Source organism: Pempheris klunzingeri, chromosome 24 (assembly GCF_042242105.1).
Source record: "Pempheris klunzingeri isolate RE-2024b chromosome 24, fPemKlu1.hap1, whole genome shotgun sequence".
In the NCBI taxonomy this organism is placed as follows: domain Eukaryota; kingdom Metazoa; phylum Chordata; class Actinopteri; order Acropomatiformes; family Pempheridae; genus Pempheris; species Pempheris klunzingeri.
The window spans coordinates 12082131-12098429 of NC_092035.1; the positions used below are offsets into that span (position 1 = coordinate 12082131).

The 16299-nt window shown below is 43.5% G+C and overlaps 2 protein-coding genes across 3 annotated transcripts in view; both read left to right on the forward strand.

The window, feature by feature from the left end:
• LOC139223525 (histone deacetylase 4-like) overlaps nt 1-4955 on the forward strand; it is a 51475-nt gene extending 46520 nt beyond the window's left edge. For both annotated transcript variants that reach the window (XM_070855458.1, XM_070855457.1), the window contains 3 exons: nt 650-734; nt 889-1033; nt 1722-4955. In XM_070855458.1, coding sequence (XP_070711559.1) covers nt 650-734; nt 889-1033; nt 1722-1761 — 270 coding nt within the window. In that variant the 3' untranslated portion in view covers nt 1762-4955. The remainder of the gene's footprint in view (nt 1-649; nt 735-888; nt 1034-1721) is intronic.
• Nucleotides 4956-6315: 1360 nt separating this feature from the next.
• LOC139223604 (ribose-phosphate pyrophosphokinase 2) lies at nt 6316-14239 on the forward strand. The gene is made up of 7 exons (XM_070855574.1): nt 6316-6576; nt 9856-10039; nt 11218-11316; nt 11848-11972; nt 12352-12525; nt 12699-12858; nt 13115-14239. Exons 1-7 carry the CDS (start codon nt 6455-6457, stop codon nt 13205-13207), a joined length of 957 nt encoding a protein of 318 aa, XP_070711675.1. The 5' UTR covers nt 6316-6454; the 3' UTR covers nt 13208-14239.
• Nucleotides 14240-16299: the final 2060 nt, after the last annotated feature.

The window sequence follows — 16299 nt, forward strand, 5'->3', positions numbered from 1 at the left end:
GGACGGGTCAAAGAGTCTGTACCTCTGCTTCTTATTTCTCGTATTAAACCACACTCACATTTTCTTGCTTCTGTTCCATTATTTTCGACCTACCTGTGGATGTGAAGCCATTTTAATAACTAGAGATTTCATCTGTTTTAATCCTGGTTTAATCTGCTACGTTGGCAACGAAGCGGAAAAACAAATAAACAGAAAAAAATAAATTATGTATTATTTTGAGAACAAAGCTGCACTAATCCCATGCAAATGTATCATCACCTCATTTGATCTCCCACGTCTTCCACATACGTGGCTCTTAATTTTCCGCCTCTCCTAATAAGATTTGAAACGCTCTTTTGGCACCAGTGTGAAGATTTGCCTTGACAAGAAATCTTGACTGTTATTTCTTCACACACATTTGATATGATCAATGTCAGTCGTTTGTGGTTTCATGAAATAGTCCGGGGGCAGATTCACTGGGTATTAGTGGGGTTTTACGTCACCGCGTCCCCCATCTGGAGGCCAGGAAACAAATCAAGGAAAATGGACTGGGAGTGAACTGAGGTTACGTGGTGCATCCTCTCCAGGTCAACCCCTTGTGGAAGGTATTGGAACTGCAGCCTGTTCCACACTTGTGTTTACAGTATGTGTGTGTTTTCGTCCTGTGCAGCTGGACCCGCTGCCGAAGGCCGTCCTGGAGCAGAGGCCCAACGCCAACGCTGTTCGCTCTCTGGAGAAGGTTTTAGACACTCACAGTGAGTTCACCCTCATTCACACAAACTCAGAACACTAACACACACTCATGCACTCAATGAGACTAAATAGAAGTATTTCTCTGCCACTGTTACACTATCAGGAAGCTCATAAATAGCTGTTTTAATGCCTTTTATTACTTATCTCTCCTTTCAGGTAAGTACTGGCGCTCGGTGCACCGCTACTCACCACGGCTGGGCCTTTCCCTGCTGGAGGCCAAACGAGGAGACTCCGAGGAGGCGGAAGCCGTCAGTGCCATGGCCTCTCTGTCTGTGGCCAACACTAACGCCATGGATCAAAGGTAAAGGGGCCCTAATCACCACTAAAGTCAGAGTTTGAGATTGAGAACCAGCGTCTGAGTATTTATCTTTCTGTTCTCTGAGCCCTGTGCCACATCACATGAAAATAATACACCTCTCTGTCTAATCCCAATGTTTTGGTATTAATAGTCTATAAGGTGAAACTCAAATGCTCAAATACAACCTCATAAAATACTGTCATTATTTTTATTCATTTTATTTATTCATTAGTTTATTTGATATGGAGCCTAAAAAACATATTACACTGAAAGGCAGTTATAGTGTTAAAGATATACAAGACACCATTGTGCTCCACTGCCACGTACGGATTAAAACAATACAAGAGCAATGAAATGGGGAATAAAGAGTTAAAGAGCAAATGTTGGTTTCGTCTAAATTAAATCAACCTGCCAGTAATTGTACAAAAATTGCATTATGTTATTTGAAGTTTATACTTAGAGCTACAGAGAAGAGATTCCTCTTAACATGCCAGATAACTGTGTGAAGGGTCAGTGAGAGGGGAGCATTTATGAGGGACTGGACTTGCTCTACAAACGGTGTCGCTGCGAGTCCCAAGTCCACGATGGTCAGGACGTTATCTGCATGTAACAGTACGAGATGGTGGTTTGGAGGAAACGTGGCGTGCAGCCTGAGGTTTAATATCTGCTTCTGTGTCTCGGTGCCCCCCAGGCCAGAGGAGGAACCCATGGAAGAGGAGGAACCACTGTAACAGAGGGAAACAAGAGGGTGTCACACTGCTACCATTGACCTCTCCGGAGAATGCCTCTTTGAGCTGCGAAGAGTCTCGACTGATCCCTTCATTTAGTCCCCCCAACCCCACTCACCACGTCAGTCACCTTGATTGGCGGCCCCTCGGCCAAAACGAGGGAAAGGGGGTGGGCTCAGCCTCAGAGTAGGGAGCCAATCAGGAGACGGAGGACTGAGTTGGAAAAAACAAACTAAACACAACAGCGTTGCTTGGCGGCGCTCGCTCAGAGACGCTCATTTTTTTCTGTCAGTCTTCGCACCCCAACGTTGGCCCACAGCGGCTAACCAAGTGACCAAGGCAGCGGGCGGGTGTGTTTGGGAGTTGGGGCGAGATCAGGTCTCGTCATAGAAAGGTGTGATAACACTGCAGAAACATACGGTGCTTTACACAGCTGCCTTCTGACCACACACAGTATGGACACCAGGGACAGCAGACGTTCCCGGCTGTCAAACGCAGCTCGGGAGTTTCTTTCCTCTTTACTATTTTTCCCTAAAAACAAGGGCATGGCGGCAACTGAGATAATATTTTACAAGATGCGTTCACTGTGGACTTTGGTCGGCCGAAGTTTGAGTAGGCTTTTACAAAGATTTGATGGTGAGACCGTCGCCTCGCTGGAGCAGCCTGTCGTTGAAGGTTGACGAGTGAGAGGAGTGCCTTGGTGAGGGTCCGCTGGATTTCAGGATTGTTCAGGAAAAGATTGCCTTAAGTCAAAGAGTTTTTTTTTTTCTCCGGTGCGAGGGGAGGGAGACGGAGCGTCACCGGCCCTTTTGGGGACGAGAGGGACAAAAATAAAGCAAACAATCTTTCAGCATGTTTACTTGGAACGTGATGAAGACAACGTTTATGTCTCTCACAGCCGCTCTTGAAGAGTTACTTTACTTTTGGATGGATCTATTTTTCTGTAAAAAAAAAAAAAAAAAGAAACCGCTTTGTAAAGGTAGTTGCCAGCTTAAGTAGAAAAACGGTGCAAACGTGGAGACCTTCAAACAAGGAAATTGGATTGAAAACTCTCAAAAAGGTTCAGCCTTTGATGTAGCTTCCCTTTAACTGAAGTCGTTGCTTTGTAAACACATAAAGCATGCATTTGAGCAGAGAGACCAGACATTTCTTTTTTTGCAAGAATTCTGAATGTTATCCAAAAGAGAAAGCCAAGCAAGAAAAGCCAAAGCATGAGTTTGCATTTACAGTAGTACTGTCGCTCCACTTAGCTGGCAGGTTGACAAACATTTCTCGTATTGGCCCTTTCAGACAAGGCTCCCAGTACCCGGTTCAATGTTTACTGATTTAATCCTTCACAGATCGAGTGAGCCTTTCTGTACGCGTGCCGCTCGGCCTCCCATGCTTCGCCGGTTGGCAGCTACCTTGGTTGCGAGTGTGAGCTTAAACATTAGTCATGTATATTGAATTGGATATATTTTGAGAGGCAGTAATCGAGCATTGCCCGTTTGTATCTACATGTATGATTTCTTCATCAACTTTTTCGATTTACGATATCGAAAAACGTGTTTGGTAAGCGTGTCCACTTTTTATTTTTTATTGTATAAGATTATTTTTCTAACTTTTTTCATCCATAGATTTTGTTCTGTGTTTTTATCCGTTTTCTGGATAGTTATAGGGCTGCCATTCACATACTTAGTACTATTGTCACCTCTTGTTCAAGAACTTTCTTTCTTTCTTGTATTTATCAAAAATAAGAAGCGACTTTCTTTCTTTCTACGGCTCTCTAGGCCTTTCTGCATTTTCATCAATTGTGTATTTATAACATGTACTGTTTATAGGAGATTTGTATATGGAAAATTTATAAATGTACTCTAACTAATGACAGCTATGATATTGTGAGCAACAAACAGTATGGTGTATGATATTACTCCATGGACTTAAAAAAAAAAAGCAGCATCTTTAACTCGTCATCGACTGCACTGTTTTCCAGTTGCCCTTAAGCGAAATCATTACACGCCACTGCGATTGACTTCTTGAACACCCTCAGAGTAAAACGTCTCATCACTTTGTTGCCTGATTGATCCATTTTCCTCTGCACTTACCTTTCGACTGTGACAAGACATCCAAAAAGAGGTTTAGAGGCCGTTTTATGTAGCTGGCTGAGTTTTCCTGTGGCGGGAAAAGAAAAAGGAGGGGACGCTGGTGTCAGCAAAAGTGGAATTTTAACTAGTTTTGGATGGAAAACATCAGCTGATCATTTTTAAAAATCTCTTTCTGAGCACGTGTTGCACTATCGTCCATAACATCAATGTCTCCTCCTTCCCTTTTTCCTGCTTGGATTCAACCGATCCAACACAAAAAGATCAAATTACATCCAAATTAACCCCCACGTGTCAACTGCTTTGATGACTATCACGATTATTTTAAGTTGAACATATTATAAACCTGTAAAATTTGAAATTTAGTTGATATTTTTACATGTCTAACAAAACATTCCACTTGTTACTCGTTTAATTTCTTTTCTTTTTTTTTTTTTTAAATGAATTTGATATTTTTGTTTTTGTAGAGACTTAAATGCTATTTTGTTTTTTGCCGTCTGCTCGCGCCAACTTTAACTCTTTGCATGGTTTGTGAGTCAGCATGCCTGCTTGTCTATGTAACAAAAATGTATTTGCACAATAGAAGAAGAACACTGGAGGACTTTAAAAAAAAGAAAAAGAAAAAAAAAAACCTCCCACAGCAACTCCCAAGAGCACCAGAGAGGACGGTTTTCTTCCTCTCTGGTGTGCAAACAATTCAAAAGACTTTGTCCAAATGACTCCACTGAGAAACATTTGATATTGTACTTATTGAATATCGTTTCCAATAAGTGATTTTAACATGATTCAGCACTTACGACATGTATGGACTGTGCTAAAGAGAAACACGCTCTGCCAAACCTCTGCTACATTCACACCTTAAAAAAGACTCTCCCAAAGAATCTGAAAGATTTTTGAGCGGGCACAATGACGGATATCGGTTTGGATAAAAGGGCATCGTTGTTTGATTGTCACACCCACCTCGGCCAGTTCTCTATATATAACCACTGTGGCTCAAGAGCAATTCTCGGTTTACATGTAAATGGATAAAAAAGCTATTTTTTTGTTTGTTGTTTGTCTCTATTGATGAAAATTTTTTCTTTCTTTGGGACCTACGCTTTGGACATTTCATCTCTGACATCATCTATAAAATATATTTCTGAAAAATACAAGAATCTGTGCTTGTGTTTCTTTTTTACGTGAAATCACTGAGGAACCTTTGGTGCTGTTACAAAGGTTTTTCCACATCCATCACAAGCGGTTTGGACAAGATCAATTCACCAGATCCACTCTTATCACTTGTGAGGACATTGAAAGGGTGTCGTCTCCTCTTATTCCCTGACAGGATGGCAGAACTTCACATGGTCGTTTTCTGCTTTGATCACTCCGGTCAAATGAATACTCAAAGTCCATGTTAGCCCAGGTGTAAATAATCAACACTGCTGGCTGTAGCTGAATTCCTGAAATGTATTTAGAAAGACGGGACAGTAAATCTTCCAGTTTCTGAGCGTTGTACAAGCTGCACATGACAGCAATGATGGTAGAAAGGGTGTCACCACTGAAGGACATACGAGTGGCATGAAGTCTCAGCTGACTTCTTGCTGAGTGGAAAATCTAATTACAAGACCCAATATCACAAGTGTGCACGCTGCGTTTAGTCAAAGTGCAGCGCAGCAGCTGTCAGGTGACCTCCTTCTCCTCAAATGAAAATGTTTTGAACTGTAAGATGTTGCAAAATAGTGAAGAATTAACATAATTATTTCCAAAAGTCCCAAGATGAAATACTCAAACAGCAAAAAAATATATATTATATTTAGTTTATTATCACAGAAGACAAAGAAAACCAACAAAAAAGATCTTTTAAGAAGCAGAAAACAGTGAATTTGTTGCCGTTTAAAGACAAAAAACATTAAATTTGACCACACGTGAGCCGTTGTGGCATAAAAGGTTAATTCCAAGAGAAGGGGGAGAAGGAATAAATAGGAATGAAAATAAAGGCACCACATGCACAAGGTCAGTCATGAATAAAAGATTAGAACAATGAAATGATAAATTGCTTTAATTAACAAATGAATTAAGAAGGAAAGCGGACACATGCCTGTTGCTCTTGCAATAAATAATAGTTGGATAATAAGTAATTTAAAAGAATATTCAATATATAATTAGTTTAGAGGGTTTAAACAAACCAATAGGGACATGTTTGATGCTGCAAGATGCTCATCCAGTACAAAAACAAGAATAACTTTATTTCCATAGCACATACACACAAAGTGCTTTATCAGCAGGGAGAATCAGATCAGCTATGCTTGTAAAAAGGACTTTAAATAGATGATTAGTATTGATTCCTATTAAAAATGGCCCTGAAAGTGTTTGGTAAACAGTGCAGCAGCGTAGTGAGTGTGCATCATGTGTCTGCCGTCCAATGAGAGGAGGGCACTTCCCTTTCACCATGCAAATACTGACCTGATATTTCCTCTCTGCCCACTGTCCCCTCCGCTGCACCACTGCAATGCCAAGGCTCCTGCATTAGCAAGCTCATCCTCCCATTTTTTCAACCCTTAAGTGGGGAAACCCGTCGTATTTCTTTACATCTTTCTTTTTCCTTTCTTAAGCAAGCTGCAGTTTTTCCCCCGGACATGCCTAACATCGTGCTTTTTAGCGGGAGCTCTCACCACGACCTGTCCCAGAAAGTGGCTGATCGGCTGGGGCTGGATCTGGGCAAAGTGATCACTAAAAAATTTAGCAACCAGGAGACGTGGTGAGTAGCTCTGTTCATTTGGAGACGACGCTCATTGTTCTTCCTGCCCTTTGACACTCAAAGCATATGGTGCTTTTTGTCGCTGGTTCGCTTGCTCGTCTTGCTCCAGCCTCGGTATCACATGTGGGAAGGTTAGCTCGAAGCTAACAATAGTTTACTATTCAGCGGGCAGCGCTGAAACTAACGTCAACACGTGACTAGCTAGCCACAAGTAAACACACCAGGCTAGCAAGCTTATAGCAAGCTACAGCATGCGTCCATTATCGGACAGCTATAGCCGTGGTGTCAATTAGCTACTTCAGTTAAGTTTTTAACTATTATATCTGTCTGCTTTGTGTGGTCGTTTAAATTAACCTCACTGACAGAACCTCAGTAGTTATGAAGCTGCTTAACGTATTTTCTTTGTCCATGCTAACGAAGCTAGCAGCTCTGTCCCGTGTAATGGCAGACTCAAGGTGTCGGGCCAAATTTTGTGCATGTGTTAAAGTGTGCCCCCAAGCCTGTTTTATTAGTCTAATATATGTGGAATAACTCTCTATACGAGGAGGGAAGGCTGCTTGTTTGACTGACCCGTCAAATTGTACTTGTGACCCGTTAAAGCTGCTTGCTTTGAAGTGGGAACAGTTTGTGACGGATACACAAAATTTGACGTGACACCTTAGCGCCTTCACCTAGCTAGCTTGGCTAGCTACACGTCTGAAACCTACGTGTGAATAAAAGCAGACCGACATTGGTGCGCCTGATTAAACGCTGTGTTTTAAGGGCTACAGTGCAATTTCAGCCGAAAAGAAGCGTAGTAAGCGGGACGAGACTGTGTCCGATAATGGGTGCTGGCTAACTCATTGTCACTTTATGTGGACTTGGGTTAGTTGGCTAATTACAGACGATAACTTTGGGCACACAGCAGTTTAAAGCGTTTGACAGGTTTGACGCCACAACATGAACTTAAACTAAGACAGTCAGAAGTACAATGTCAAATGCTGCCTCTAAACTTTCAACAGCCCCCGAGTTTAATAAGAATGAAGCTTCTCATAGGTAGCTTCCATTCCTGCCTGTTTAAGTCATCTCTGCTGCAGCCTGCACTGCTTAAATCACATGCACTTAATTTGTGCTCATTTCCAAAGCCAAGCTGACCATTAGTCCAATCACTGTCTGCACGCTAGCCCCGTTTAATATTCACATCTCAAAGGACTTTTACTGCTTTTGCAGCCTAGCCTTGTTCGAACCCATGTGCAGGGCGACCTTCTGGATCCATACTGGCCTATTTGCTCAACTTTCATGACCTGAACTCATCACAACACTGTTTATCCAACGCTACTTTAAGTTCTGCATGTATTCAAACGTATTCGTGGCTAAAAACATGTCCGTTCAGCTCTCCAAGCACGTGATCTAAGTGCAGTTTATTCTCTTAGATTCAGTAATAGGAAACCATGGGCTGCATTAATGTGTTTTGTGATCTTGTGGCTCAGTGAGTACAACATTAACATTGTCAGAGCTGGATTTTATTCCCGCTGGGGTCACTCACTGATGCACTCACTGTAATGTAATGCACTCTGGGTAAAAGCATCCACTGGACGACATATGTTGTTTGTACTTTTGTATGAGAACTACATGAAAGTGCGTTCCAACACTGCAGTTTACCCGATTAAACAACTTGTAAAGGTGTCGTGACCCCTCTATCCCCAGTAAAGCCCTCTCTGCCGCCGATGTTTCCACCCACAACTCTCAAATCCAGGGAAAACTCTGATTATCCGTGCTGAGGCTCCTCTCTTGGGAACGCAGCTGTTTGGGCGACACAAAGTGCAAAACAAAGATTATTTTCTCATCGTCGCAGGCTAACAGGGAGGTGAGAACGGGCCGCTAATAGCCGCTCTTCTCACAGCTCCTACACAGGTTTGGCCAGGTGACTCTCAGAGGTCAAGGACCAACGCAGAGTGGATTCCTGGGAAATCACAGGGAGGCTATGTGTGTTTACACAGGGAGAAATGTACAAATAAAGATTTTATTGACACTTGTCTGAGGATAATTGCTCCAGTGAAGGACAGTGATCGAGATGTATCGTACATACCCCAAATTGTTTAAAGAAACTGATAAACACAGTATATTCAGGTGGACGAAGAGTGTTAAAAAACGAAATACCCACTGTGGTAATTCTGTTTTTCTGTCATGTCTTTTCATGTATGGAACACATCACTTTTTGTTTCTTCCCGTGTTGTGCCACCTTGAGTGCGGTTTAATTTTAGCGTCTGTTGCAGGAAATGTTTTGTTCAAGGTGGTGGCTGTCCGTCCTGAATGTCTGAACATGAACATCTGACATTTAAATGTTTTCTGTTTCTGTCAAACTCTCATTTGGCTCACTTGCAGACTAAAGGAAGGTTATGAGCAGACTTCTGTTACTGAGTTACAGAGCTATAAATATAGTATTTAATGGTGTAATACAGCCTGTGCTGATATGAATAAAGTACAGCTGCAATTAGCTGTTTTCATTATCCATTAATCTGCTGATTATTTTCCTGATTAGTCGTTCTAATAAAAGATGTGATCAAATGCCATCGCAATTTTAACAGTCCACATCCCCAAATTACTCTGTTTTCCAAAACCCAGAAAAACGCATCAAAACAAAGAAATGCAGCAGTAGGAAGAAATGTATACCAGAATCAGCCCTCTATCTGTTGTCGGTTTGCTATCTTGACAAATATTTTACTTTTCTAACTTGTAGCCTTGCTTTTCTCTCAATGGAGAAACTTTTCCTTCCAAACATGCCAGAATACAAACTGAAACAACGGACAGACAGACTCTGGCTGATCCGTAAGTGCTGGCCTCTCCTAAAAACACTCCCGGCCTTGTGACTGCACAGACGGACCCGACTCTCACCCTTTACATGTCCTTTGATCACATGACTGAGGCCAGGGGGATCTGGTCATGTCCCACAGAGGAATGTTTCACACACACGTGCAGCCTGGCTCGGCTTCAGCGTCTGTGGCAGGTCGACAGGTCTGTGTGTGCAGGCGGTGCAGGAATCTTACCTGCGATGAATGTAGGGACACGGCCCGAACATGTTTCTTATTGTTGGTGCTCATTAATGTCTGACAAACTGTGACCTTCCATTCAGGAAAGGCTTACTGCAAAATGATAATACTGCTGTTTAGAGATGCTCAAAGTTTAAAAGTAACCCGTTGCAAAGGGATTTCAGTGCGGTTGTCATTGTGCTCACATCCGCCTGAAACTGTCAGAGTCGTAACCTTAAAGCTGACGTGTTTTCCCCTCTCGTCCCAACAGTGTGGAGATCGGAGAGAGCGTGCGTGGAGAGGATGTTTATATTGTTCAGAGTGGATGCGGTGAAATTAATGATAATTTAATGGAGCTCCTAATAATGATCAACGCCTGCAAGATCGCGTCCTCTTCCCGTGTCACCGCCGTCATCCCCTGCTTCCCCTACGCCAGGCAGGACAAAAAAGACAAGGTAGACACACACACACACACACACACACACACAGTCCAGTCACATGACTTCCTTCTGTATTGCTGGACCAAATATTACTGCAATTTCAGCCGTTTTCTGTTCTCGGAAAACCTGAAATTGACACATCAGACATTCCAGCTGTGTGAGAAATCTGCTTATCTTGTAAATTATTATCTTTTGTTGCCTCAGTTGTTGATGTAACTACACCAGAAAATCAGGTCCACATGATGCAACAACAGAGCTGCAGTTTTCAACTAGTTAGCACCTGCAGAGAGTTTTACAGCGAATCATTGTCCTCCCCTGTTACTCATCTTTCCTTTCACTGTGCCTGCACAGTTATCCACTGCTGTGTAACATGTGAGGGCTAAAGCTAAGCAAACGCTTGTTTCCCTCATCCACATGTTGGCTTGAGGATTACGAGGAAGTTAACAGATAAAGATTTGAATTTGTGAAACATGGGGCTTGCAGGACTGTGATGTGGGTATTGTGGTACGCTAGGCCTGTCGTTGAGAATATTAAAAAATATATTAAAAAAATTGCAATCATAAACTGGAAAATTAGCAAAAATCTGCACTCAGGTACTTTGAATCTACTGTGTGTATAAATGTGTATGTGAACCATGATTTCGAGTGCTTCCTACAGAAAACACAATTATTAAATGACCTTGCCTATGCTGAGCAGCATATAGTGTCAAAAGGATCATTTATTTAATCCTGAAGCTTAAAGCCTTATCACACTCCAGACTTGGTTCACAGCTGCTGAGTTTATGCTGCCGCAGTTACGGCCTGAATCTCCAAACTCTGAGTCTCCTCTGAGCACTCAAACAAACAGCTCCGCAGTCGAGTGTTTGGTCAACAAGTCCTGAAGCCTGGTGGCTGACGTGTACATCTACACCGTGTTCATTTTCTTTGGCGAACAAGCCTGTGGTGGCTCGGATTCTTACAGTGATCAACCTTGATGAAGCGAAAAGGTCCTCGAGTAAGGTGGAGCTCACGGCACAAGGGCTGCCTTCAAACCTCTCTATAGGAAGCAGAAGAATTTGAGAGACCTTAAGAGGACGTTAAAATCACTTTGAAATCCACTGCAATTTGGCCCAAAATGATTTTGACAACAGATTTTCAATATTTTTTTCTCTTACTTACTTACCTCAAGCGACTGTGTCTTGATGCTTGTCCCAGAGTCGAGCACCTATATCAGCCAAGCTGGTGGCAAACATGTTGTCTGTAGCCGGGGCCGACCACATCATCACCATGGACCTCCACGCATCACAGATCCAGGTCAGTACACAAGGCTTTCCTGCACAGTCATCTTAGAGCTCGGTCACTCTGCAAGAACTTCAGTCAGCCTGTAGCTCAGTCCGCCACGGAAACATGTCGATTCATAGGAATTATTGTGTTATGAAGCTAATTTTCTTTTTACTTAAGAGTAGCTTAACGACCTGTTTTAGCTTGAACATGCACTCAAACCCAGAGAGCGTAGGGAGGGGCACGCTTGTCACAGGTGATAGTTTTCCACTATCTAGATACTATGTTTTTAAGGCTAATTAAACACCATAGGTGGGGGGTGGGGGCAATGGGAGGTTGAACATGTCCTTGTCTTGTAGTACGGGGGTGGATTATCCATAATTTGGGAAGCGTTATTGGAATTATATTTGTAGAAATGTAAATGTCCTCTGTTGTGCTGAACACTAAAGAGAGCTGATGTATTAAAGGGATGTTGCACATTACTCTTTACGTTGCAGTTGTGCCGTGTGATTGGTTTTAAAATGGGGCAAACTGAATGACTGTGCTGTTGTCTCTTTTTCAAAGGGCTTTTTTGACATTGCTGTAGACAACCTGTATGCAGAGCCTGCTGTTCTGCAGTGGATAAGAGAAAATATTCCTGAGTGGAAGAACGGTATCATCGTGTCTCCAGATGCCGGCGGAGCAAAACGGTGAGATACAGTGAGGTCGCAGCCACCGGTGGCTCACATGTCCAAGAGATAATGTGTTAAGTGGCACTGAGTACGTCCTGGATCAGTTGAGTGCTGCCTTACATATTTCCAACTGAACAAGCTGCAGATGGTGTTTTACTGCGGGGGAAAATGATGGTGGTGTTGTAGACAAATTATGCACACGTGGATCATATTATCTGATTCCAATCTGAGACTCAACAGTTTTCATATTCAGAGACACCAGGAAAACCTTGTTGCTGTGCAGACGGTTCTTGGGATGATGTTTGGATGAGATTTTAGCATTTTGAAGACAAACTCTGGACATCAACAAGCAGTCTTGTGGGCTCTAATGGGTCTTCTCTTCCCGTCCTCTCTCCAGCGTGACCTCCATCGCAGACCGTCTCAACGTCGACTTTGCTCTCATCCACAAAGAGAGAAAGAAAGCCAACGAAGTCGACCGCATGGTGCTGGTGGGCGACGTCAAGGACCGCGTGGCCATCTTGGTGGACGACATGGCCGACACCTGCGGCACCATCTGCCACGCAGCAGACAAGTCAGTGCCATCTAGTCCCCGTTACTCTGTCTGCTGCCAGTCTGTTGGTCTGAAGTGTGATGAGCTGAGTTTGATCCATTAAAGTGATCACGATGTCATGACAACAGCCCAGAAAGTTTGGAAAGAACAATGTGACATTGCTTTTATTGAACTGTGTGTACGTCTCCCTTCAGGCTGATCGATGCTGGCGCGATAAAGGTCTACGCCATCCTCACGCACGGCATTTTCTCCGGTCCGGCCATCTCTCGCATCAACAGCGCCCCGTTCGAAGCCGTGGTGGTGACCAACACCATCCCACAGGAGGAGAAGATGAAGGCGTGCCCGAAAATTCAGGTACGCATTACACACACACACACACACACACACACAGTTCCTGCCTTTGAGTTGGTGTGATGCGTTTCTTTCCAAATGGTATCCTTGCTCTGTTGAGGCGAATCCAACACTCTTGATGCAGGCTAATGTTTAACCTTGTTTTTTTTAAGCCAGTCAATTTTCTGTGAATGAAAAGCTCAAATCACAAGTGTGACCCAGAAGAGTCTGAACACTAGAAGACATATTTTCTTCACGTCTGACTCACTGTTTCCTCCAGGTCATCGACATCTCCATGATCCTGGCGGAGGCGATCAGGAGAACCCACAACGGCGAGTCAGTGTCCTACCTCTTCAGCCACGTGCCCTTGTAAAGAGAGAGAGAGGCGGCGGCCCCCAGCCCTCTCTCAGCCCCTCCTGTTTGGCCACATATCCTCCAGAAAGGCTCCAAAGCCCCCGATGGTTTTTGGCCAACCCCATGTGACCGTTCAAAGGTCACGCCCACACATCGTTCTTGACATTTTCACCCAGGAGGAACTGAGCGAAACATCACTTCCTTCTCTGAAGACCAAGTTTGTATTTATGAGCATTTCTTCATTCTCCTCGTTTCAGTTTCAGTCTGGAGCCCCGAGGCCTGGCCTTCACTCTAACCAAAGGGTCCATCATGTAACATTGTGTATTATTTGTACTTCATACTGAACTTACTTTAAAAGAAGCATTCCACTGTGTCATGTGATTAGAAATGTTTTGGTCCTTTTTGCTTCACAAAGTAATAAAAATAATGAAAATGTGAAAAATGTGCACCTTCCCCCCCCACAAGTGTTTTCTTTAACAGCTGCTAACAGTATCCCAATAATACAGCCTAACCCTTAGCTAGCTAATGCTTTCAAGACTAGGCTATAGTTCATGCTTGGCTCCATCATCAGGCCGTGGACAGTAGTTTGGATGACTTCATGAACTCACTTTGTCAGTGAGCCTCATGAATGTGCTGATCTTCCCTCTGCAGTGTAATCTCCCCCACAATAAGCTACTGCCAGCCTTCTCCTGTGCTTAAGTGCACCAAAAAACAAAACGAATTCAGTGACGACTTTCCAAACTCTGGCAGGTGTGTTGTTGACTAGACGTGTCTTAATACGAGGTGTAGTGGGCGCTTTGCCCATCTTCCAAAAGGTCATGAAAACAAATTGAGCCCAAAGCTTGTTTTAGTGTTAACATTTCAACCAGGATTTGCCATAAAAATGGTGTAATTGTCACGGCAGCAGTGACGGGTCACTTTATGAGGCAGGTTTCACTGTTTGCCTGGAAGAGGAAAAGAGTGATTTCAATTTTTATTTTTTTTTTATTTTTTATGTAACACTTCAAGCTGTTTCGTTGACAATAAAGCTTTGACAATGGCTTTACAGAAACGCTGTCCTGCTTGTGTTCGCTGTCATTTCTAAACTTTTAACTTCCTACTGTCCAAACATACTGTGTCCTACACTTTCCATAATGCTACTCAATAACATCTGAGCCTGGTTAAATCTCCAGTCTGTCACATAGACCGTCTGTTTAACTCTGTTGTGTTTGTCACCTCCAAGCTGAGATGACCCTGCTGACATCACTATGACGTCATCAGTGTTCTTTTCTCAGACCTAAGAAAGCTTAACTCATTTTGGCAACTTTGAGACATTATTTAGCACATTGTAATGAATCTGAGATTTAGAATTGGCTGAAAGCTCTGGAAAAATCCCAGTAAGTGGATTTTTAGTCTCCCAAACCAGTGATTTATTTGCAACACAGAGATGTTGAAATGATTTGTTGTGCTTTGTTGTGTTGTTGTTTTTGCCCCTCTACACATACTTATTGTCACTATTTTGGAGTTGCTTGTGATGTTTTAGATAAAAAAAATTGAATGGGGAAAAACACATGACGATCTTATGAAATGCACTGCTCTGCTTTTTTGTGGGGGGGTTAGAATCTTTACCAGTGTCTGCCTGGGGCCCCTCATGTTTTCACTTGCCTAGTTTGCAGTTTGCCCACTAAACATGATTTAATTTAAAAACCATTTAAGGTCACATTAGAATTTGAACGCTGGACTTATAATCGTCCATTTTCACATTGTTGCCTTGGTATTTACTCCAATGAAGCATCTGAACACTTCCACTAATCAGCTGTGTGTATTTGTGGTGGATGGCCTGTCATTGAACTCACCTGGGGTCAAAGGTCAGGCCTTGTCTGAAGCTGGGCAGGACTCAGGGTCTTACTCTTACAGCTCAACACCTGGATGGTAAAAGACTTTTAATATTCCTCAATCTCTGATCACGTGGCAGCAGAACCTGACTCACCTTCACCTGTGAGAGCAGTATTGTTAAATGGCCACCAGGGGGCGTCATTTGTCCATAAACCAGCAGCTCCACACACATAATTAACGTGCAGTCACAAGAGAGCCATTTTCACATCAAATGCACTTGAACAAATGGCGTCTTGTAACTACCAGAGCTGAGCTGGGGGTAAACGGGAGTGCAGGGATGACTTACAGGGCAGATAAGAGAAAAGATGGAGAGCACCGTTCAGCAGAGAAACACAATAAATCCATGTATGAACACGTCTCCTGTGGGAGGAGATAACATGAGGCTCCTTTCAGGGCTCGCTTTCAGCAGCGGGATGGAGGCTTTGCGTCTCTCCAGCAGGGGGACGCGCAGGACGAGAGCTGGTGATGTCAGATGTCATTAGCATATTTCTGACTATATCTAATGCTTGCGCAAAGACGCGCCACTACTGCTGCAACGCACTGACCAGAGACCATCCAGCCAACAGCCGACACTCCGGTAAGAGCCGTTCAGCCAAGAACCCACCCTGTCTGTGTGCTGTCCTCACATGGGACACAGTTTAAGTGAGGGATCAGTGTGAGGAGTGTGATGCAGGCCGTAGAAAAGACTGTGTGCCAAACGGATAGCAGGCAGAACAGATGCGATGATTAGTGTTTTCTAACGGCGTGTTTTTGTGCTGTAGCAGCGTGGGAGCTGACAGCAGGGCAGGTCTTTGTCTTAAGCTCACATTCATCCACATCCACTCGTTTCCTTTGTTGCCGTTTGTGGTGGAGCTGCACGCGCCCGGTTCCGTTGTTTAAAAAGATGCTTTGACGCTTTAGCGAACTAGAGGAGCATTTTTGGGTCGATTGAGGAGTCTGACTTGGATTTTAAGAGCAAGGTGAATGTGCGAAATGCCAATCTGGGCGGTGGTTCCTTCAGATTGCACCCAAGGGGGAGAAGTACGTGACAAGTGAATTTGCGGATGTCGCAGAGCTCCACTGTGGAAACCCCCTCAGTGGAGACTCAAATCAGTGTGTCTCCTCATTATCTCTAAATCTGATTCCTCTAATGTTCCATTTACAAACTACATATGCGCGCTCTCGCTCTGTTCCCAGCATGGGAACTCCTATTGTTATGTAAATGTGGGGTCTGAACGCGTTGGACTGGCTTCATTG

What these genes read in the sequence shown, in the direction of transcription:
- LOC139223604 (XM_070855574.1), top strand. Translation starts at nt 6,455, where the DNA reads ATGCCTAACATCGTGCTTTTTAGCGGGAGCTCTCACCACGACCTGTCC. An exon ending in GGCAGGACAAAAAAGACAAG is followed by an intron (nt 10,040 to 11,217) that starts GTAGACACACAC and finishes TGCTTGTCCCAG; the next exon opens with AGTCGAGCACCTATATCAGC. An exon ending in GATGCCGGCGGAGCAAAACG is followed by an intron (nt 11,973 to 12,351) that starts GTGAGATACAGT and finishes TCCTCTCTCCAG; the next exon opens with CGTGACCTCCATCGCAGACC.